We start from the raw sequence: 23,444 nt of genomic DNA, 5'->3' as shown, positions 1-23,444 counted from the left end.
ACATTTTAGTCATATACTTTTCTAATGAAACAAACTTCTTTTATTTTTTTACTAGAATCCAAAAATCAAATAATATATTTATGGGGTTTCCATTACAAAAAACATAACTTTGATGTGTAACTTTTTTTGGGGACACCCTGTAGAACTCCACATAATTTTAGAAAATGCTTTAAATTGACTTACATAAGCTCACAAAATTTCACTTCAATACAAACTTTTGTTCTCTTTGCAAAAGCCGCGTCGTATATGACGCGCCACCCTGTATAATTCGATTTCAATCAAAATTTCAATGATTAGAATATAAGCAGAATAGGTATAGCTTATGCATTAGATTTATTTATTTCAATAAATTTACTTAGAAAAAGAATTAAAAAAATAAAAAAATGAAGAGAACGAAATAATTAAGAATTTACTAAAATTACTACAATAAAAAATTAAAAGCAACGAAAAAAAATGGGTAAACATTTTAATATTTTATGTATAAAACACAATACAGAAAGTTTTACGTTAATACATTTACAGTAATTGAATTCCGAGGTAAAAGTCTCTGGGTACTCCACTAAATTATTAATTAAAAGAAATTAATTCAGCATGTATTAAAAGACTTTAATTAAATAGCAAATAACAAATATAAGCAAACAACATAGGTACTGATTTACGCCCAAGGTGCAGTGACCAAAAATATGCCTTCGTTGGAGAGACAGCAAGTGCCGTTTTCAGGTGACGCATTTTTAGGTAAGACGTACTGTCTGGTGAGAGTCATTCTCCTTTGGGCATTTTCTATTTGGTTCTCCGTCTGAGCTAGTACCTCGACTGATCTGGGAGTAACCGTGCACTTGATTTCTTCCGGTTTAAAACCTCTGGCATCCACTAAGATCTAAAAATGTGACAGATAGTACAGGGTTATCATTTTAGTTTGACCCAGTTTTAAAAGCTTGTAACTTTTTTGTTTGTTAATGCTTTTGTCGATCTTGAAAGAAATTAAGAAGAATGCACATGTGTGATACATTTTTGAATTCGGAGAAAAGAGAACTATCTAATGTGCCACTAATATACAGGGTGTCCAAAGTTTTTTTTTAGTTTTAAAAATCTGACATGTGACACCTTCCGTCATTTTTGACAAAACTCGTAAAAACTTGGCTGAAACTGCTAAATACAACATGTTTTTTGAATGACTGCTTTAACCCAACAAACAAAAAAGTTATAAGCTTTTAAAAGCCCAAGTAGCATTTTCACGACTTGCGACCACATGTTTACTAAACACAACGTTGGATTAGTTACAAAAAATAGTTAGCTCCCTACCTTAGGTATTAAAATAAATTTAAACGTTTTTATAACGTTGTGCCGACGTTGGACTTGTACTACAACAAAGTAGAAGCTTCTGCGACGTCGAATAAACGTTGTCTTCTAACCTTTTTGCTTAAGTGATCTTTAGGTGATTCGGGCAACGTAGCTACAACGTTGGACAATATAGAGTTTTCCGACGTCAGTTTCAGGACCTATTCCAACGTTATGCAAACGTCGTCTGTTTTACTAATTCCAACGTTGTTTAGATTTCCTTATTCTTAGGTTGGTAGGACGTCGGGTCACTACCTTTTTGCAACTGTATTGAACCATAACCTTAAATCTTAAATCTTCATTGTTCTGTTCAGTCAGACAGTTCAGTGCTGTTTTTGTTTTTATAAAAAAAAAACTTAATCAAAATGGGACATAAGAAAGGTACATATAAAACTAAATTTAAATATACATCGACATATATTACCGCTAGTTTATCCACTCCCTCGTTTATTTAGATTATAGAGGGCGGCACAAGCTAGACTCTAGGATGACTAAATTAGGCAATCTTGCGACTAGTATACTACCTGTTAAGGCCGAACTGCGACTTTATTAGTCCAGTATGCGACTACTCGAACTACTCCATCTTAATCTCCAAAACAACAAAGTGCAAGCCGCCATGTTGTTAAATAAGAAAATGTTTCGTTTTTAAAATAGCAATTCCTGCTTTTTGAATACATTAACTTGAAATATTTGACCCTAAAAAACACGCGGAAACAATTTTTTCGCCTGCGAATGAATTATTCTCATTTTACTAAAAAAAAATTCAAGGAAATTTTTAAAACTTCTTTAATTTTAAGGCCCATTAGTATTTTTCAAAGAAACAATACATTTATCAATAAAGTTGTTTGCGTTTAACTTTTTTGCCTTGGGTAACGAGTTACAGAGTCGGTTAAAGTGTTTCAATAATTATGATCTTCAAACATCCTCCACACTTAAATACTTTTGTTTTGTTTTCCTTCACTGCTATCTGACTATGTCTCTAACTAAACCATAAAAATAATATTTTTACTATAATTATCCCAATTTAGGATAAAACGCGACTTAGACGCCATATTAGTTTTGTATTTCTGTGAATTAGGATTTTAAACAACGTTGCAGATTGTACTAAATTAGGCTTCTAGCCAACGTCGGTATCCAATGTCGTTTCGACTCAAAAATTATTCTCCAAACTAGTGCAGACTAGGATTGGCACGAGGTTGTGCCGACGTTGCGCCCCGACGTTTGGTCGCGTGACACAACGTTGTCCCGACGTCCAAATGCTGCTTGGGAGTGGGTCAAACTAGAAAGATAATACTGTACCGGGTGTCCCATTAAGAATAGCTCTCGGTTGTATCTCGAAAAGTATTAGCCGTAGGGCTTACGGAAAAGAATATTTATAATTAAAGGGGCTATGAGAGATTGCTAGAAATTATTTTCAAGTTTGTAAAACGGCCGCTAGGTGGCGCAATTGCTATGGAAAATAAGAAAATAGATTTTTTACAGAATTTTGCCTAGATAATGGGTACTATAAAAATAATAGATTCATAATCTTCAGTAAATTTTGGATTTTTTTTGTTAGAACCATTTTCCCCTATCTGCTAAAATAATGTGGTGGGGGAAGGTTAGATCTATCTTTATTTAAATGTTGATAACACCGGACCGGATGATCAGAATCCAACAAACGGAGGCTCGTTTAAAAGAGCGTTTCTTACTCTATATTATACCATGAAAATAATAATAATAAGGTTTTGAATGTAGACGCTAGGGGGCGCTTTCTTACAATTTAACAAACATAGCGCGTTTTTTCAAAAAAATTAAATACGATAGTATGTGTTATTTTAGCTGATAGTAAAGAGTAGTAAAAGCCTAAAAAGTCAGCAAAAACCGCATCCTGATATCTTCTTTCAAACCGAAGATATTAGCAAAACTATAATAAATACCAAAAAATAAGCCCTTAATTACCTGATTTTTACAATACAGTATCAGTAGCCCTCTTGATTAGGCCCATTCTAACAAAAAAAATAAGATAGAAACAGTTAGTTTATTTTAAAATCGACGAAAAACCAGAATACCATAATACCACATGTATTAATATCTAATATTTAAGATATTAATAATAGTGAACAAGAAGCGATGATTCAGTGAAGTCATGGTAGGCTTTGGAAAAAAGTTGCTTTTCGCGTAATAGTATAAACGTCAAATTGTTATTAGATCAACATTTTGACAGTCTCTATCTTTTAAATGCTTTTTCAAAATGCCTTTATTATTTGAAGTAGTTGAAGTTGTTGGCATTTTGAAAAAGCAATCAAAAGATAAAAAAACGCTGCTAAGACTATCAAAATGTTGATCTAATAAAAATTTGACGTTTATACTATTATGCGAAAAGCAACTTTTTTCCAAAGCCTACCATGACTTCACTGAATCATCGTTTCTTGTTAACTATTATTAATATCTTAATTATTAGATATTAATACATCTGATATTATGATATTCTGGCATATCGTCGATTTTAAAATAAACTAATTATTTCTATCTTATTTTTAGGTTAGAATGGGCATAATCAAGAGGGCTACTGATACCGTGTTGTAAAAATAAGGTAATTAAGCGCTTATTTTTTGGTATTTATTATAATTTTGCTAATATCTTCGGTTTGAAAGAAGATATCAAGATGCGGTTTTCGCTGACTTTTTAAGCTTTTACCACTCTTTAGTATCAGCTAAAATTACATATACTATTGCATTTAATTTTTTTGAAAAAACGAGCAAATTTTGTTAAATTGTAAGGCAACGCCCCCTAGCGTCTACGTTCAAAAGCTTATTATTATTGTTTACATGGTACAATATAGAGTAAGAAACGCTCTTTTAAACGAGCCATCCTTGTTGGATTCCGATTATCCAGTCCAGAGTTATTAACATTCAAATAAAAACAGATCTAACCTTCCCCCACCCCTTTATTTTCGTAGATAGGGGAAAATGGTTCTAACAAAAAATATTCAAAATTTAGTGAAGATTATGAAGCTGTTACCTATGGTACACCTTATCTAGGCAAAATTGTGTAAAAACTCCATTTTCTTATTTTTTGTTGCAGTTGCGCCCCCTAGCGGTCGTTCTACAAATTTGAAAATAATTTCCAGCAATTTCCCATAGAATCTTTAGTTATAAATATTTTTTTCCGAAGCCACTACGGCTAATACTTTCCGAGATACAGCCGAGAGCTATTCTTAGTGGGACACCCTGTACAAACTCATTAAGGTTGTATTCCGTTGCAAAATCAGGCTAACCAGACCGGTAAGTTACGGTAAAGAGCGGTTCCTGAAAAACATCGGTTTGATACGGAACGGTTTGGTAAAATACTGGAAACGTTAAATGTTGACGTTTTCTAAATTTCAATACGTCTATTATAAAAGTTATCTTTTATGCATTTTTAATGTACCTATTGTCTGCTTTTACGTTTGCTTCTTCTTTTCAGTGGAGTTTAATATTGAAAAGTACTTTATTAATAAACTGTTAAACTCGTTAGACAGCTCAAGTGAAGATTTGCAGGTCCAATATTAAAACAGATCAATAATAAATAAACAAATCTAATCAATATTTATATTTTTATAGCTTACAAAACATTCGCGATTACTTGTCTTGTTTTTCATATTTTCTTTAAATGTTCCTGAAGAAACAATGGCTGCATGATAAGTTTAAATGGTCCTAAAAAGCAAAGATAATTCTACTACGAATAGATAACCCACGTAAATGGGACGGTTGGAACCGGCCAAGAGACATCAATGCACACGTAAAATTTAATATTTCGTGCGGAAACCCTCGTGAACGAGACGCGGCGTTGCCAATAACTCATTTTAGAAGAGATCTATTTAGTTAGAACATTATATTGAATTTGGCATTAATCTTTGGCCTTTTTTGGAAATATGATAGGGGTTAACTTGAAATAAAAATACTAAAACTAAACATATTTTAATAGATAACAAACTCATTTTTACGAAGAAACAAAATAAAAATTTGTCGAATCTAAAAATTAGTTAAATCAATTAAATGATTAACCAATCTAAAAATTAGTTAAATCAAACGAAGTTTTAAATGTATTGACATATAGAGGAGAAAAACATTTAAGTACTTTTCATTTTGATATTTATAGTTATGTACAGGGTGTCCCATTTTTCGTGTGTTTTACAGGGTTTCTCATTTATGAGTAGAGGTACAAAGATGAGGTTTTCACTATTTAGTATATTATTATTATTTCATTTGATTTGTCTTGCTATGGGCTTTCTAAAAATATAATTAGGTACTCTATATTAATTTTTATAAATAAGGTAAAAAATGCATTATTTAACTTTTTAACATATCCCGCTTGTTTGAATTGGGTAATCAGCACAAACGAATAATTTATTCGACTTGAAATTTTGGTTATTGGTTATTCCCCACTAGTTTCAGTGCGTAAAATTATTGCACAAAATTGCGTATTAATTGCGTAGTAATTCTACGCGTAAAATTATGCATCAACAATTTCTGTAACTCAGATTGACAGCATGTTATGTAAAAGGGTTCCACCAGTTCATTTTCACTGCAGTTTATTAAGATAACACGATGGAAAGGATAATTATCTGATTAAATAAAATACTTGTTGTCTTATGTGAATAAGACAGGTAATAATAGGGTATCCCTTAAAAAAACAAGTTTGAGTCATATTTCGAAAATGACAGCTCCCAGTGAAGAACTAGTTTACTAATTTTTACTACGCCCATTTATTTCTTCATCAAAATATTTACGGGAAACAACAACTTTTCAACTACTCGATAAGTTATATGATAACCAAGATACGAAGGAGATCCAAAAATACAACATTTTAAAATTCCCTGTATTCCTGGAACCAAGAGGGCTAGGACATAAGAAAGCAGCAATGATGTGGAAACCGCATCTTTGTATCTCTACTCATAAATGAGAAACTCCAAAAATCCATAAAACAAAAATAGGACATTAAGTACAGTGCGTGTTATCATTTTATTTTGTTCCATTTTAATCTGACAATAACTTTTTTATTCTTGAAGATAGAATATTAATTTATAAAATAAATTATAAGGTTACTAGTCATGTTTATTTGGTACATGTTATGTTTATTAAGTACATGTTATGTGGTCTTACGCTGTGAAAAGTTGAGTGTGATACTGGTATGAACAATATATTGTTTTTTAAATGTAAAAACCTGTATATTAGAAGTGTATAGCAATTTATAATACCAATTTATAATACCAATTTTTTTCCGATTTCAAAATTGTTCATACATGCCCTTCCTTACTGACATAAAATTTATAAAAATGTGTCAAATAGTAGACATAATTATGTATAAAACTAATATGTCGAACTGAATGTACCGAACTTGAAACAAATTACACATTGGTTTATAATTTTTTCGAATTTCGATAAAACTGTTAAAAGAAAGGGCATGTGTGTTTACTGTATTAATACACTTCAAACATACAGGGTGTCCCATTAAAAAAAGGTTATACCCGTTATATATAACGGTGACATTTAGCAACTTATTACATTATTGATTATAATAAACAACAAAACTTGACCAAAAACCCTAACATTTGCTGTTTAGTGAATGTTCTATCCAAAAATAGAAAAGTTATTATCTGCTAAAAATGGGGGGGGGGGACAAAATAAATTGCTAATACTGTACAGGGTGGGTCAAATTCGGCGCTTTTAAATGGAAACATCCTTTTCTTTAGGAGATAGACGAAAACTAATATCGGTGTCTGGAGCTCAATTTTCATCAAAAACATGATGGTGAAAACCGCACATCAATATCTGTTACCGTTTCGGAGTTACGGGGTGTTTTTCAAAAATGTGCATTTTTAACAAATCGCCGTAACTTTTTTGCTATGGAAAATTTTGTATTTCTATGAAAACATTTCCAAAGCACCTTTTTACGTAGAATTTAATGGTTTAAGTATAGTTTTTTTAAAATTAATAATTTAAGAGTTATCAACAGAAAAATTGATTTTTTATTTAGGACACCCTCTATATTTTTAACTAACTGAAAAGAATTTAAAATTACCTTTCCAAAAATACAGCACATTTGATATTTTGTTATAATCCCCTTCGAAATACAGAATTTTTAAAAGTTCGCCACTTTTAACTAGTAAGCTTTGGATCCCTTATTGATGATATGCCCTTAATGGAACTCGAAAACATATTTTTCCAGCAAGACGACGCACCGCCTCTGAACGCTGAAGTTATCAGCAAATTTTTGCAGCCAATTTCAAGAATAACTGAATAGCTAACCAAGATCCCAGCTGTTGGCCGTCGAGGCCGCCTGATTTAGTGCCCATGGATCTAATCCTATGGATATATTTGCGGAAGAATATAGGTTCCTTATTCTTCCGTATAATCTAGACAAGAATTCGAAACACTTAGCAGTTATGAGAGGGTATCTTTCACCCCTACTGAGTTAATGAATTCCGCGAGAAATGTTCAAAAACTGCCCCGTCTGTCCATAACAGAAGACGGTCGATATATCGAACATCTGTAGCAAAATCTCATGTCTTGGTTTGCTATTTATTTTTATTGTTATTAGATATAGTTTAAATGTGTTGATGTTGTTAAATATAGTTTAAATAGTTATAAAATTCTGCATCTCTCATTGCAAATATTATTTTCGTTTTAATTGCTGCTCACAGCTAGGAGTTTTTTGCATTACAGCCGGTGCCGTTCAAAGCCTACTTATTTAAAGCGGTCGAATTTTTATATACTCTATATCTCGAAGAGGAATCGAGCAAAATATCAAGTGTGTTATATTTTTGGAAAGGTAATTTTAAATTCTTTTCAATAAATTAAAAGTAGAGTTAGTTAAAAATATAGAGGGTGTCCCATATAAAAAATCAAATTTTCTGTTGATAATTCTTAAATTATTAATTTTGAAAAAAATTATACTTAAACCATTAAATTCTACGTAAAAAGGTGCTTTGGAAATGTTTTCATAAAAATACAAAATTTTTTATAGCAAAAAAGTTACAGCGATTTGTTAAAAATGCATATTTTTGAAAAACACCCCGTAACTCCGAAACGGTAACAGATATCGATATGCGGTTTTCACCATTATGTTTTTGATGAAAATTGAGCTCCAGACACCGATATTAGTTTTTGTCTATCTCCTATAGAAAAGGGTGTTTCCATTTAAAAGCGTCGAATTTGACCCACCCTGTACATTATTCACATAAGACAACAAGTAATTACCAGTTAAGTTAGGTATCTAAAAACGAAACTATTCTAAAATTTATGCTAACATAATCAGTAATTTTATTTTACTAATCAATTCACATACAGGGTGACAATTTGAAAACGAACAGTATTTAATATTACCTCTACCGATGATAGCATGAAAATTTGGCGAAATACGTCAATTTACATATCAAGGAGGACAATTTTTGAGGCATTTGTTGTCGTGTTCCTTTCAACCCTTTGACCCCCTAAAATTTTAAATGCCAACCCCTATTTCTTTTACCATTTTTGTGTTCCTTATAAAATTCTCAAAAAAATAATGCAGTTTATGTAGAATTCCATAAGAAACACAAAAATAGCAAAAGAAATAGGGGTTGCTATTTAAAATTTTAGGGGTAGGTGCCCTGGGGGTCAAGGGTTTGAAAGTAACACGACAACAAATGCCTCAAAAATTGTCCCCCTTGTATATAATATGTAAATTGGCTTGTTTCGCCAAATTTTCATACTATCATCGATAGAGGCAAGATTAAATACTGTGTGTTCGTTTTCAAATTGTCACCCTGTATAAGACAATATAATTTTTCATAATAAACAAGTTTTGGCGGTAACAGTGTAAATAGTAAAAAAGCAATTTTTGCAACAAGTAACTAAAATCAATTTTCTTGGGATGAATTGTTTTTCATCCCCAGATGAGAGCTAGGCGTATCTAGATTATAAAACAGAATCGTTACAAAAAAGGCCCTAAAATATCTCATTTACGGGCTCAAATGAACTAGTAAAATTCTTATTTCTGTAGGGGAGATATGCTAAAATTCTACTTACTAATTTTTTTAGTTTTGGTTTGTGATCTTTTTTAACTTCTCCCCATCTGCAAAATTTGAAGATATTATATAGTGGTAATTAAATCATTTAGTAAAAAGTTTGTGTGGGTAGCATGTTTCTTCCTTACTACATAACCAAATCGAAATAGCACTTTTCGCTATAATTTTGCTTTTTGTTTTAAGAACCAAATGTTTTTGTCCTTTATATTCATTAAAATATTTCAATATTCGAAAAAATAAACATCTTTTGGAAAAAGTTTTTTTTCTGTTTCACGGCAAATAACTACAACTTTTGATTTTTAAATGGTAACCTCGGCATTTTTTTGCTTTATTCGATAGAAAATGACACTCTACATAGAACGACATATCATATATCAACTTTTGACATTTTTGTTTAAAAAAAATCGTATTTTAACTTTCAATCTAGAGTAAGCCACTTTTGATTAACATCCGGTATATTAAAATTCCAAAAATACATTAAAAATAATATTACTAATTTGCAACTATTGAAATAAAATTTAAGGCTTTTGAAATGTTTTAGAATCACCCTGAGATTTTCTGAAGCAAACGTATATTATTAATTAATATATTTCTGGGTATTTCCCCACTAGGCACTGTGAGAAGATCTACAAAATAAAATAGTTATTTAAAAAAAAAGAAAAATAGATCATTTTCCTGTTTATATTATATTTATATTATTATTATTCTTTTTTCGATATTTATTATTTATATTTTGATATAAAATCTAAAGGTATATAGATATTATTTTTAATTAATTACATTTTTATTTATATAAAAAAACTTAATTTATGTATATACATATATATTTAAACCCGTAATTAGTTCCTTAAATTTTATATAAACCTCTTTATTAGTTTCCCAATTTTAAAAAAATAGAAAAAATCTAGTACTGAACACGTTTGCAAACTTCTCTTAAAACACAAAGTAATATTTTCCCAAGTTAATAAATAGAAATTATAGATATGTATCACCTTAATATTTTGCCATATTTTCCCTTACTTAAAGTACAAAAAATATGTAGTTTGGGTTGACTTGAAATCGATTAATTAAGAACTGATAGGCTTATCCAAATTTAAAATCCAACGTTCGCATATACCTGGATTTTTATATGGAAACCTAAACATTTTTAAATTAGGATTGTCCCTCCTTGATAGTCTGCAATTGTAATATTGACATACATTGCCCGACATATTTTTAAAACACAAAAACTTAAATCAAAATATAATAATTCAAAATAATAAAGCAAAATCTACAATTGAAAATATAAAAAATGAGCACACCACGAAGCCTTCAAAACGAGGTGCGGGGGAATACGGAAGGCTTTGATAATCGCCGTCGGGCCGCCGCTTGTACCGGTAGCATTTGGCGTACGATTTGGCAACATAGACAAGCAAGGAATCGCTTTTTAACGTTGCTGCGCCTCGATGGATCCCGGCTCAAAAAGCCGGGCTCCTTTTTGGTTCCAAAAAATTTACACGGGATGGGTTTTCTATTGTGTTAACTATAATATTCTTTGACTATAATATTCTTTGTAAAAAGTCATTCTTTTAGTTAATGAAATTTATTTACCTTTACTGCCTACCTCCATATTGCTTTTGGATGTAAATACAAAATATTATTACCAATTTTAGAAATTAAATGAGAATTTCACTCGAACTTCCAATATTTGCTTGATTTCATAATTCTTGTTACATAAATGATATTGATTGACAAACAAAACCAGAAAAACTAGCCTACTCACGATGGTTAGTTTGGTGACAGTTATAACGGAATTTTTCAGGAACCGTGTTCCGTAATAAGAAAACTTTCAGGAAACCGATAGAAACGGAACATAAAACCATAACCAAGGTAAGCAACGGAATACACCCTAAGTACCACAGCCTAGTCATACCCAGCCTACCGACTTATGACCCCTTGCATGGAAATCTGCTTACGGTGAATTTGAGTGGCGTGCGGTAAACTTTTTAGAAGGCGAAGCGTCAGCAATGGCTATGAAATGAAGACCGCTATCATTTTATATACAGGGTGGCGCTTCTCATACGACGCGGAGGCTCCAAGGAGAACGACAGTTTGTATTGAAATGAAATTTTATGAGCATAGGTAGGTTAATTTAGAGCATATTTTAAAAATATAGAGAGTCATACACGGTGCCCCAAAAAAAGTTACACAACAAAGTTGGATTTTTTGTAATGAAATATACGATATATTAATGCATTTTCGGATTCTAGGAGAAAAATAAACGTGATTTTCATTAGAGAACCTACATCAAAGAGACTTGATTCTATTAGTTGGTGACTAGAATACTTAAATCTTCCTAATTTGTCTAGTCTTGACTCTTTTATTGGGGTATGTTAAAGACAGAGTGTTTACAAAACTCGACCAACTATTGTCGACAACATGAGAGAAATGGCATGCTTTTTAGTATGAAAAGATCTTTTGAAAAGAAAATCATTTTATGCAGTGAGTAGGAAAGGAAACATATTAGGCATTTTATTTCATCTTGCTAATTTTTGTGTCATTACGCTTATATCTAGTTTTAACTCTGTAATAATTAAATATGTTTTAAGCGTGTATCTCTTTAGTACCGTTGAGTATTTTACACTACAACCTTTAATTTTTTGTTAAATTATCAAAAGGAATATCACTAGCCACCTAAATTTTATCAAATAAAAAGGATCTACTAAGGCAATATCATACAAAAATGTTTTCTGAGAGGTAGGCAACCTTAATAGTATTTTAAAGATATATAATTTCTCCATTGAATACCGGTATAATATACTGGGTATCCATTTAAAATAAAGGGGTAACTTGCTTCTAAAAGTGGCAAATGTTCAGTATTAATTTTGTCTCACCCTGTATAACTGTATAACTTTTCGGGACAAATTTTAATTTGGTTTAACATACAACGGGTATTTTAAGTAAATATCAGGATATACATAGTAAGCTACAATTTAGGTAGCTGTTTTACAGAATTTTAAAATTTATTCTACGTTTTCACAAAATGTGAAATATGTCAATATCCTTACAATTTAGGCATATGCTTCTTTAGTGAAACTCACCTTTATTTTTTGCCTAGAATCCGAAAATCGATTAATATATAGGGTGTTCAATTACAAAAAAAACTACTTTGATGCGTAACTTTTTTGGGGACACCCTGTAGAACTCTATATATTTTTATAAAATGCTTTCAGTTAACCTACATATGCCCCCAAAATTTCATTTCGATATAAACTCCCGTTCTCCTTGGAGCTTCAACGTCGTAAGGCGCAACCCTAAATATGTAAAATTTCTAAGCCAACTGGGCGCCGATCACACGGTAATATACTCAAATTTACATTAATCGCTATGAATTATTATTTAAAAGGCTTGCTTTTTTGTCTCAACGTATAGGGAAGCGCAGTTTTCTCCGCTTCCATGAGCCGCACGCCCCTGATATAATCACTATTATTGTAAAATCGACCAATCGTTTAGTGACAGTAAAATTAATGTTTGTAGATAAAAATGTTAATCGGATTAGATTCACAGTATTCATTAGATTCAAGTAGGAACGTTTCATATGAATGTTACCTCAAAGCGGTCTTGGTAAAAAAATACATTATCCATTACTGACGTTCCAAAAACTGAGTATGATTGGTTTAATTCTAGTAACTCATCCTCCCAGTTTATTCCTAAAAACAAGGTAATCTACAGTTACCATCAAGAACTAAAGTTTATATACCGGGTGCGTCTCAAAAGTGGCTCACCCCTATAACTTTTTTATTTTTTTCAGATAAAAAAACGAGATTTGGTATGTTAGTACATGACATAAATTAGGATTGAATGACATATTCAATTGTTTTCGGTCATTTCTGTTTTACCGGAAATGACTACAACTTTTGATTTTTAAGTAGCACCCTCGGTATTTTTTTACTTTATTCGATAGAAAATGACATTCTGAATAGAATGGCATATCATATGTCAACTTTTGACATCGTCGCTTAATAAAAAATTGTATTTTAAAAACAATCTAGAGTGTCATGACCACGTTAAGAACACTAATTCTTAATTAAGAAGCCTTGAAAAAATAGATTTGATCGTCTAATGTTTTTAGTGTCTTGTCCTGGCCAGTTAGAAAATGCCCAAATCGTATTTTTAATCATATCTCAATTTTTTCAAATGGAACGAGGGTGGCACATTAGCATATTTGAAAAAAAACATTTTTTACGAATAATTTTATACCACACACTTGGTATTTCGAATCAAATTTTCGTTACGAACCTAAAGTTATAATTTCAAATAAACCATATGCAAAAATGTCAAAAGTTGACGTGTGATACGTCATTCTATTCAGAATGTCATTTTCTATCGAATAAAGTAAAAACATACCGAGAGTGTCATTTAAAAATCAAAAGTTGTAGTCATTTCCGGTGAAACAGGAAGTGACCAAAAACAATTGAATACGTCAATCAATCCTAATTTATGTCATATAATAACATACCAAATCTCGTTTTTTTATCTGAAAAAATAAAAAAGTTGTGGGGGTGAGCCACTTTTGAGATGCACCCATAGGTAGGCTTTTTATATTATATTTTTTAAATTTATATTATTTATTATTATACTACTATTTTTTTCCTTTTTTATAAGCTTAAAGCTACCTAGAATTCAAAATTTGAAGTTTTTAACTCTTCTAGAAGTATTTACAAGCTTCTAGAAGTATTGAAATTTGAAAAGCGATAATAATTCATGAACTATAATTACTACATATTTTGATAATCTCGCCAGCATGTCTGGTGAAAATTAATATTCTTGCTTTATCTACAACGAAGTTACAGGGTGGTCAAAAGTGCCGCTAATACCTTCGAGAAAGGGATCGTACGATCTCGACTTGGCGGGGGCACTGCTGTGCCACCAGATAGCGTGCCTACGGTTTGCCTAATATGTAGTATGACATACCAAAGTACTTAAAGTTTAAATGGATTTGTTCACCCATGAAAAAACAAGAGAAAGAGCAATTTGGAGCCATAAGATCTCCGAATTGTAAGATGGTTAAAGCAAAACAGGAACAAGATGACAGGATCTTTCCGTAAGGAGGCATTTCCTTCTTGATTGATATAAACGGACCTTAACTCCTCTTTATATGATCCCATTCCTGTGGACTGATAAATTTGTGTTATTCTGGATTGCTGGTGGTTAGGAAGAAGAATGCTACGCAGTAAACCATGACCAGGATAGTGTTTACGTAGAATGAAGCCTGCCAGCCCAGCTTCGGTATGGTGTAATTTATGTACACCCAAATGAACGCTGTTCCTATCGTGTGACCTAGCAAGGCACTGGCGAATTTCCCTTTTTCGTTGGGCGGTGCCCATCTTGCCATAAGCAGAATTAAGGAAGGATATATTAGTCGTGATGCAATTCCAGAGGCGAACCTGCAACAGAAAGTTACAGCCCAGTGCCATTTGGCTCATTGTACGATAAGAATATATAATAGTCCTATAGAGAATACTAAGCATACCACGATGTGTTTGGGACCAACTGCTTCAATGAGAATTCCTCTGATACTGGACTGATGTCTAGAATTCCGTAGTAGTAGGTAAATATTATTTGTTTCTTGTTGGAATCGGACCATTTATATTTAGATCCAAAATTGGGTATGCATTTCATGGTTGTTGGCCCCGTCAGTTACTCTTGAGCAGTATGTTCTTATAACATATTCGAATTCCTCTGGACTGATAAATCTGTGTACTTCTGGACTGCTGGCGGTTGTGAAGAAGTATGTCATGCATTCATATGTCATGCTGATTGTCGACTACTACTTACAATATGGTTTATTTATTAAAACCTAGAGGGATGATGGTGTAATTTCAGCCAGTTGTATACTAACGTATTCCCTGATTTATCGGAACGTGTTCCTCTTGAAATTACAAGTTTAGTTTTTTTTAGAGTTATGAGTAATAAATTTCTCCAATAAGAAAAAATAATTTTCCTAAAGCAACTAAATCAAAAAGATACATTAGCAGTTAAATAAAACTAAAATTTTATCATATATTTGTATATATTTGTAATAAGCGATTATAAAAACTCGAATACTACTTAATAGAACTAGAAATTAAATAAAAAAAAATTATGTTTCTTCGTCATTTCTCCTTAAACGCAAAGGCCTACCACGTTTTACATTCCAGTATTGGATTTCGGAAGAACCGAAAAATATGTATACAATTCCAGTACTAATTAATACCAAGCCTCCAACTGAAAACAGTATAGCCCAGTGTATAACATCGTCAGAATTGATCACTTCGATAAACTAGGCATGATTAACTAGATGTACAGAAAGAACCGACGCAAACTGAATATCGTAGCAGAGAAATGGTTCATATCAACTGGAATCCCTGTTGGTAACTACAACGGCTCCCCCAAAAAGTTTATTCTCAACACCAACAATATCGCCGATGCCCCCATTACGCACTGTGTCAATCCGGTACATATCATACCGGGTACCGCGTGACACCACATGAACATTTTTTGTCAACGCGGTTACGCTGATTGTGTTTTTTCAAGGTTAATATCTGTAACATTAGCAAAAATAACAGCACCCAGGTATTCACACAGTAGAGGTAGTAGAGTTAGCAGAGCGGATGCGTCAGTATCCACACCGACAAAGTCATTCATATAAGTCGGCACGACAAAAATATTCATTTGATCCAGCCAACGATCTCCGAATTGTAAGATGGCTAAAGCAAAACAGGAACAAGATGACAGGATCTCTCCGTAAGGAGGCATTTCCTTTTTGATTGATATAAATGGACCTTGACTCTTCTTGATATGTTCCAATTCCTCTGGACTGATAAATTTGTGTTGTTCTGGACTGCTGGCGGTTAGGAAGAAGAATGCTACGCAGTAAACCATGACCAGGATAGTGTTTACGTAGAACGAAGCCTGCCAGCCCAGCTTCGGTATGGTGTAATTTGTGTACACCCAAATGAACGCTGTTCCTATCGTGTGACCTAGCAAGACACTGGCGAATTTCCCTTTTCGTTGGGCGGTGCCCATCTTGCCATAAGCAGAATTCTTCTTCTTCTTTACGTGCCGTCTCTTTCGTGGAGGTTGGCGATCACATTGGCAAAATCTTCACGATTCTCGGCTTTCCTTATAAGTTTTTCAAAAGTTAGGTGAGTCCAGTTTCTGATGTTTCTCAACCAAGATAGTTTCTTCCTGCTGAGACCTCTCTTTCCTTCAATCTTACCCTTAACTATCAATTGTAAGACGTGGTATTTTTCATTTCTCAATATATGTCCTAAGTATGATGTTTTTCTTATTTTTATTATATTGAGCAATTCTCTCTCTCTGCCTATTCTGTTGTAGACTTCGGTATTTGTGATATGAGCTGTCCATGGAATTTTAAGCATTCTTCGATATATCCATGTTTCGAACGATTCTAGGCGATTCATCTCTTGAACTTTCAGTGTCCATGTTTCTGCTCCGTATAATAGGATTGACCAAACATAGCACTTAACGAGCCTAGTTCTCAACTCTAGGTCCAATCTGGGGTTCTGGAAGACGTTCTTTATTTTTAAAAATGGATTTCTCGCTTGTTCTATTCTGGTTTTTATTTCCACGTAAGCAGAATTAGGGAAGGATATATTAGTCGTGATGCAATTCCAGAGGCGAACCTGCAACAGAAAGTTACAGCCCAGTGCCATTTGGCTCCTTGTACGATAAGAATATATAATAGTCCTATAGAGAATACTAAGCATACCACGATGTGTTTGACACCAACTACTTCAATGAGAATTCCTCTGACTGGACTCATGTCTAGAATTCCGTAGTAGTAGGCAAATATTATTTGTTTCTTGTTGGAATCGGACCATTTATATTTAGATCCAAAATTGGGTATGCATTTCATGGTTGTTGGCCCCGTCAGTTACTCTTGAGCAGTATGTTCTTATAACATATTCGAATTCCTCTGGACTGATAAATCTGTGTACTTCTGGACTGCTGGCGGTTGGGAAGAAGTATGTCATTCAATAGAACTAGACCAGGATACCAGGACCAGAATTCCTCTGACTGGACTCATGTCTAGAATTCCGTAGTAGTAGGCAAATATTATTTGTTTCTTGTTGGAATCGGACCATTTATATTTAGATCCAAAATTGGGTATGCATTTCATGGTTGTTGGCCCCGTCAGTTACTCTTGAGCAGTATGTTCTTATAACATATTCGAATTCCTCTGGACTGATAAATCTGTGTACTTCTGGACTGCTGGCGGTTGGGAAGAAGTATGTCATTCAATAGAACTAGACCAGGATAGTTTCTACGCTGATTGTCGACTACTACTTACAATATGGTTTATTTATTAAAACCTATAGGGATGATGGTGTAATTTGAGCCAGTTGTATACTAACGTATTCCCTGATTTATCGGAACGTGTTCCTCTTGAAATTATAAGTTTAGTTTTTTTTGAGAGTTATGAGTAATAAATTTCTCCAATAAGAAAAAATAATTTTCCTAAAGCAACTAAATCAAAAAGATACATTAGCAGTTAAATAAAACTAAAATTTTATCATATATTTGTATATATTTGTAATAAGCGATTATAAAAACTCGAATACTACTTAATAGAACTAGAAATTAAATAAAAAAAAATTATGTTTCTTCGTCATTTCTCCTTAAACGCAAAGGCCTACCACGTTTTACATTCCAGTATTGGATTTCGGAAGAACCGAAAAATATGTATATAATTCCAGTACTAATTAATACCAAGCCTCCAACTGCAAACAGTATAGCCCAGTGTATAACATCGTTTGCATCACCGATCACCACTTCGGATAAACTAGGTACGATCAATCCAGATGTACTAGAAAGAACCGAATGCAAACTGAATATCGTAGCAGAGAAATTTGGAGCCATATCAACTGGAATCCTCAAGTTGGTAACTACAACGGCTCCCCCAAAAAAGTTACTCAACACCAACAATATCGCCGATGCCCCCATTACGCACTGTGTCAATCCGGTACATAATATTATCATACCGGGTACCAAGTGTGACACTACTACGAACATTTTTGTCAACGCGGTTACGCTGATTGTGTTTTTCGCTGCTATAATATCTGTAAGATTAGCAAAAATAACAGCACCCAGATATTCAAACAGTAGAGGTAGTACAGTTAGCAGAGCGGATGCGTCAGTATCCACACCGACAAAGTCATTCATATAAGTCGGCACGACGAAAATATTCATTTGATCCAGCCAACGATCTCCGAATTGTAAGATAGCTAAAGCAAAACAGGAACAAGATGACAGGATCTCTCCGTAAGGAGGCATTTCCTTCTTGATTGATATAAATGGACCTTGACTCTTCTTTATATGTTCCAATTCCTCTGGACTGATAAATTTGTGTTGTTCTGGACTGCTGGAGGTTAGGAAGAAGAATGCTATGCAGTATACCATGACCAGTATAGTGTTTACGTAGAATGAAGCCTGCCAGCCCAGTTTCGGTATGGTGTAATTTATGTACACCCAAATGAACGCTGTTCCTATCGTGTGACCTAGCAAGGCACTGGCGAATTTCCCTCTTTCGTTGGGCGGTGCCCATCTTGCCATAAGCAGAATTAAGGAAGGATATATTAGTCCCGATGCAATTCCGGTGGCAAACCTGCAACAGAAAGTTACAGTCCAGTGCCATTTGGCTCCTTGTACGATAAGAATATTTAATAATCCTGTAAAGAATACTGAGCATACCACGATGTATTTGGGACCAACTGCCTCAATGAGAATTCCTGATACTGGACTGATGTTTAGAATCCCGTAGTAGTAGGCAAATATTATTTGTTTCTTGTTGAAATCGGACCATTTGTATCTAGGTCCGAAATTGGGTACGTCCACTTTCATAGTAGTTGGTCCGTCATCGTCAGTTTCTCTTAAGCAGTATGGAATTGGTTTCGTTTTTGACATCTCAGTCATGTTGTCGAGCTGGAAAGTGATATTTGAAGCAAATATCCCACAAATAAATGAGGTAAAGAAAATCATCGTTATAATCCAGAATCTGACAGGAATGTTATTAAATCTTCTTTTGATATATGAACACATTATGACAGTGATATTTGACTTTGACGTTATCCATAGATTATGGAACATTTAGGTTGACTTTATACAGGGTATTCCTTAATAACATGCTAACATTTAAGGGGGTGTTTCTTGGACATAATCTTAGAAAAAACTTAATATATAGGAATGTATGTCCTAAACATCTTAACTTTTCAGGTACAGGGTGGTAAAATTTTTTATGTTTTTTTTCAAAATATCTCTAATGTTATATTTGATACACGACGTCTTCATGCATCAAAACGCATATTTTTATATGTCAAAAAATATTTTATTTCTTAATTTTCTTCCAGACGATGCTGAAACGAGTTCCACACAACAGATTTTCAGCGATTTGACACTGACGCAAACTGTCTTTCATTTTTTTCAAAAAGAAACAAGAGATAAAAACTGTTTAGAAACGAATGAAGATTTTAAAAATAAATTTTAATTTAAAATAAGTCAGTGGTGTAGGTACCAATTTTTTCTTCAAAAATATTCAATACAAAACCCGTATGGACGTCACTGGTTGAAATAAATAAAATTGTTTGTACATCAAAAAAAGTATTTTAATGGATAGAAGATGTGTATCAAGATTCATAAAGATATCTATTATAATAAAATCAGAGTTATTGTAAAAAAAGTTTTTTTTAATTTTACCTCCCTGTTTCTCGATCAGATATTAAGATGTTTAGGACATACATTCATATGAAGTTTTTCTCTTAGAATAGGTCCAAGAATCGTCATCTTAAATATTACCATGTTATTAAAGAACATCCTGTATAGTACTATTTGTACAATTTGATTTAAATTTGGCGCTTGGGTGTTTCAATATTTCGTGGCGCTATACAGGGTGTTCCAATATTTCGTAGACATATAGAACTACTACGCTTTTTTAGAATCCTCGCTTTTTTGGAGTGAAAATAAGTGCATTGGACATAATTGTCCATTAAAGGGCATTCAACTTTAAAAAACAAACACATTTTTTACGGTATTTTAAGAATTAACCGATATTCCGATTATTTATTTGTTCCTTATGTTGAATCTATGACTATCTTATACATATATTTTATAAATATTACAAATATTATTTAATACATAGTATCTACTCAAATTGATGTCATAATTTTAATTTTAATTAAAATTTCTGAGTTCTGAAAATTTTAGTTCTAAAAATAATATAGTATATTTCTTAAGCATGAAATAACTATACTTGCAGTTTTTTCCGGTGTCTTCTCTTACATACATATGTGTAGCATTTTAAATTTCTTCATACGTATAAATAAAACATTAGAAAACTTACCAGATTCCTCTAACATTCGCCTGGCATTTTTAAAACATTGGTCGTGAGCAAAACATCGACATCTTGCTACCGCTAAAACTTTAGAGGTAAATGATTTTACAAAACCCATTAATAAGGCATTGGAATACTGTACTTAAATTTAGTGACACACAAAAATTTTGAAATATTTTATAATTTTTTACAGAGATGATTTTAAATAACTGTCATATTAACTGAAACATTTGAATCAATCAAAAATAAAAATAAATATATGTTTTCAATCTTAGGCAACTTTAAATACGCATACTTTCTTTTACTGGTCACCTAACCATAAAAAATGTCGAAACAATATTATTTAGTTAGGCAACTTAAAGTACCGGCCATTTTTACTGATGTCACCCGACTTCATGCACCCAACTAGTAAAATAAAATACTCAGGTACTGAGGTAAAATATAATATATACAAATGTCGGTTATTATTATATTTACAGTTTTTGTATATTAAAATAATACAACTTGCAAAGAGGAATTATATATTTTAAAATGTGTATCACAGATAACACATAATCCAGATGGCTCCTTACGTGTTAAAAATTGTCACCCCAATTTCACTCCAATTTGGAAAAATATTGGAGTGACGTTTGAATAATCTGAAATTTTTAGATTCCTTTTCTAACTTTTTTGGGAGGTTTTGCTTCTCTTGCACAGATGTCGCTTGCACTTCAGTTCGTTTTTGGCATGTGTTTTTATTTTTGGATTTTTGGAAAATTGGAGCGTACAAGCTAGGTAGAGAAAAGTTTTATATTTAAACAATTTTCAAGTGCAACTCACCACTTAAAATGTCTCAAGGTAAATTGCATTCTATCCTATGTTTTAATAAATTAAAAAAAGGATTATTCAGGTCCCAACATCGTGAAAATGAGGTTCCACCGGCCGAAAGCTCAAATCGAACAAAATCTTGAACCCTTAAAACAGAACAGAAAAAAAGTCGCTCAAAGATTTTACTATCAAAACCATCCCGTAAATATAAGTCCTTTGGTTAACGAAAATTCAAAAGCACCAGTGCACCAGCGATTGGGTTTAAAGCAAACCAGATTAAAACGCCTACCTTTGGGCACGAATACGGCATCACTCCTACCAAAAAGACGACAAATACACAAAAATCTACAAAATGGTCCTAATACATACTTCAATTTCAGAGGACGAAAACTGCAGCGTACTTATTCCGCTCAAGCACGTCTTGAGAGAATACGAAATACGCAATTTAAGAAACCAAAAATTAAGCTGCGCAGATTGAACACTGTTCCAAAAAATCTCACGATAGAATTACAGAATAATAACTTTAGTCTAAGAAATGTCGAGGATGTTAAAAAGTTTAAAATGATGTTGGATCCTAAAATTCAAGCAGAAATAATTGAGATCCAAAATGAAAGTACAGGTAATGAAATTTTGGTATTACCGACTTTACGCATTCAACCTGTAACAACTGGAGTATCGATGCATGATCGATTTACAAGTTTTTAGAAGATGACTTATAGTTTTACTGTCCAAGAAGGTAAGTTTATATAATACACAATGAATTACAAAATGGGTGCAATATAAATGTTATAAATACTTAAATATATAGTCAGTTTAGCAGAATGTAATTCCTATAAGAATTAGTTATCATAATACCAAGCATGGTTGACAAATTTTCTTGGATTTGTCAATAAGGATTGCTAAAAAACACTTCAGAAAGTCAAGTATATTTTCAATCTTTCTTTTAACAATTATCATATATTAATGAAGCTATAAATATGTAAACATAATTGATAATATTAGAAATGTGTTTACAGCTTTATTTTTTACCTGTAATTTTAACAAAAAATTATATATATTTGGTCGCAATTTAAAGAATGTTATAGTCCAGTTAAAAATACATCTCTTATACTATTTTAAGATATATTAGCAATAAACTTTTACATTTTTTTTTGGTTTTAGAATACCACTTTGGACAAGAAGATCTTGATTGACTTAAGCCTATAATGTAAAATATTTAGTGTATATGACAAATTTTTTGTTCATCAGTAATCGTGTTCGGCATTATGCTCTGAGAAATCTAGATAAATAAAGAACAACACATATAAAGCATCCCAGAGTAAAAGAGAGGAAAAACCTGTACTTTCTCTGATATTTGTCAAAGTTACAGCAAAGTATTGTTGTAAGTGTCATCTTTTTGATCGACCTGAAAACTTCGAGCAAAAAGATGACACTTTCAACAATACCCTGACAGATATCAGAAACGATACAGGATTTTCCTCTCTTTTCCCCTGGAATACTTTTTATTTATTGTTCTTTGTTTATGTCGATTTCTCGCAGAGCACAATGCCGAACACAGCTAGTATGGTATAATTTAATTTTAACAAGTAATTGTTGATATATTAAGATAACTTGGAATATAACTTTTTGTTTTATCTTTTGTGAAATCATGTTTTTTTAATAAATAAATAATAAAAATGTTTAAATGTGTTTTTAAAATTATTTTATAACATATTAATACAACATACAATAGCACAGACAAAACGGGCCTACTGGAAATTCCTCTCTAACTTTGAATTTTGGCGAATGCGAGGAAAAAATGAGACTAATCTCATTTTTTTGAATTTATCTCATATACAGCATGTCCCTGGATTATCTTTACAAGAGGAAAACCATTTTTACTATTGACTTTTTGAGAAA

The 23,444-nt window shown here is 32.4% G+C and overlaps 2 protein-coding genes across 4 annotated transcripts; one reads left to right on the top strand and one right to left on the bottom strand.

The window, feature by feature from the left end:
* Positions 1–585: 585 nt before the first annotated feature.
* LOC115877489 (sodium-dependent phosphate transport protein 1-like) lies at positions 586–20,966 on the bottom strand. Of its 3 annotated transcripts, none has more exons than XM_030893678.1 (3): positions 20,748–20,960; positions 12,956–13,056; positions 586–877 (listed from the first exon to the last, which is right to left on the bottom strand). In XM_030893678.1, exons 1-3 carry the CDS (start codon positions 20,854–20,856, stop codon positions 656–658), a joined length of 432 nt encoding a protein of 143 aa, XP_030749538.1. In that variant the 5' UTR covers positions 20,857–20,960; the 3' UTR covers positions 586–655. The 3 variants fall into 3 exon arrangements, with proteins under 3 accessions (XP_030749538.1, XP_030749536.1, XP_030749537.1); XM_030893676.1 differs by lacking the exons at positions 586–877; positions 12,956–13,056 and adding an exon at positions 17,958–19,333 and having other exon boundaries at positions 20,748–20,825; positions 20,881–20,966; XM_030893677.1 differs by lacking the exons at positions 586–877; positions 12,956–13,056; positions 20,748–20,960 and adding exons at positions 17,958–19,016; positions 19,103–19,469.
* A 483-nt stretch (positions 20,967–21,449) lies between these two features.
* LOC115877491 lies at positions 21,450–22,719 on the top strand. The gene is made up of 3 exons (XM_030893679.1): positions 21,450–21,575; positions 21,628–22,281; positions 22,707–22,719. Exons 1-2 carry the CDS (start codon positions 21,566–21,568, stop codon positions 22,248–22,250), a joined length of 633 nt encoding a protein of 210 aa, XP_030749539.1. The 5' UTR covers positions 21,450–21,565; the 3' UTR covers positions 22,251–22,281; positions 22,707–22,719.
* The last annotated feature ends 725 nt before the right edge of the window (positions 22,720–23,444 follow it).

Source organism: Sitophilus oryzae, unplaced genomic scaffold, assembly GCF_002938485.1.
Source record: "Sitophilus oryzae breed Bouriz unplaced genomic scaffold, Soryzae_2.0 scaffold_1494_pilon_pilon, whole genome shotgun sequence".
In the NCBI taxonomy this organism is placed as follows: Eukaryota; Metazoa; Arthropoda; class Insecta; order Coleoptera; family Curculionidae; genus Sitophilus; species Sitophilus oryzae.
Note: the sequence above shows the minus strand (reverse complement) of the source record. Positions and strands in the feature narration are given on the sequence as shown.

Coding starts and splice junctions, on each gene's coding strand:
- LOC115877489 (XM_030893676.1), bottom strand. CDS start 19,324: ATGACTGAGATGTCAAAAACGAAACCAATTCCATACTGCTTAAGAGAA.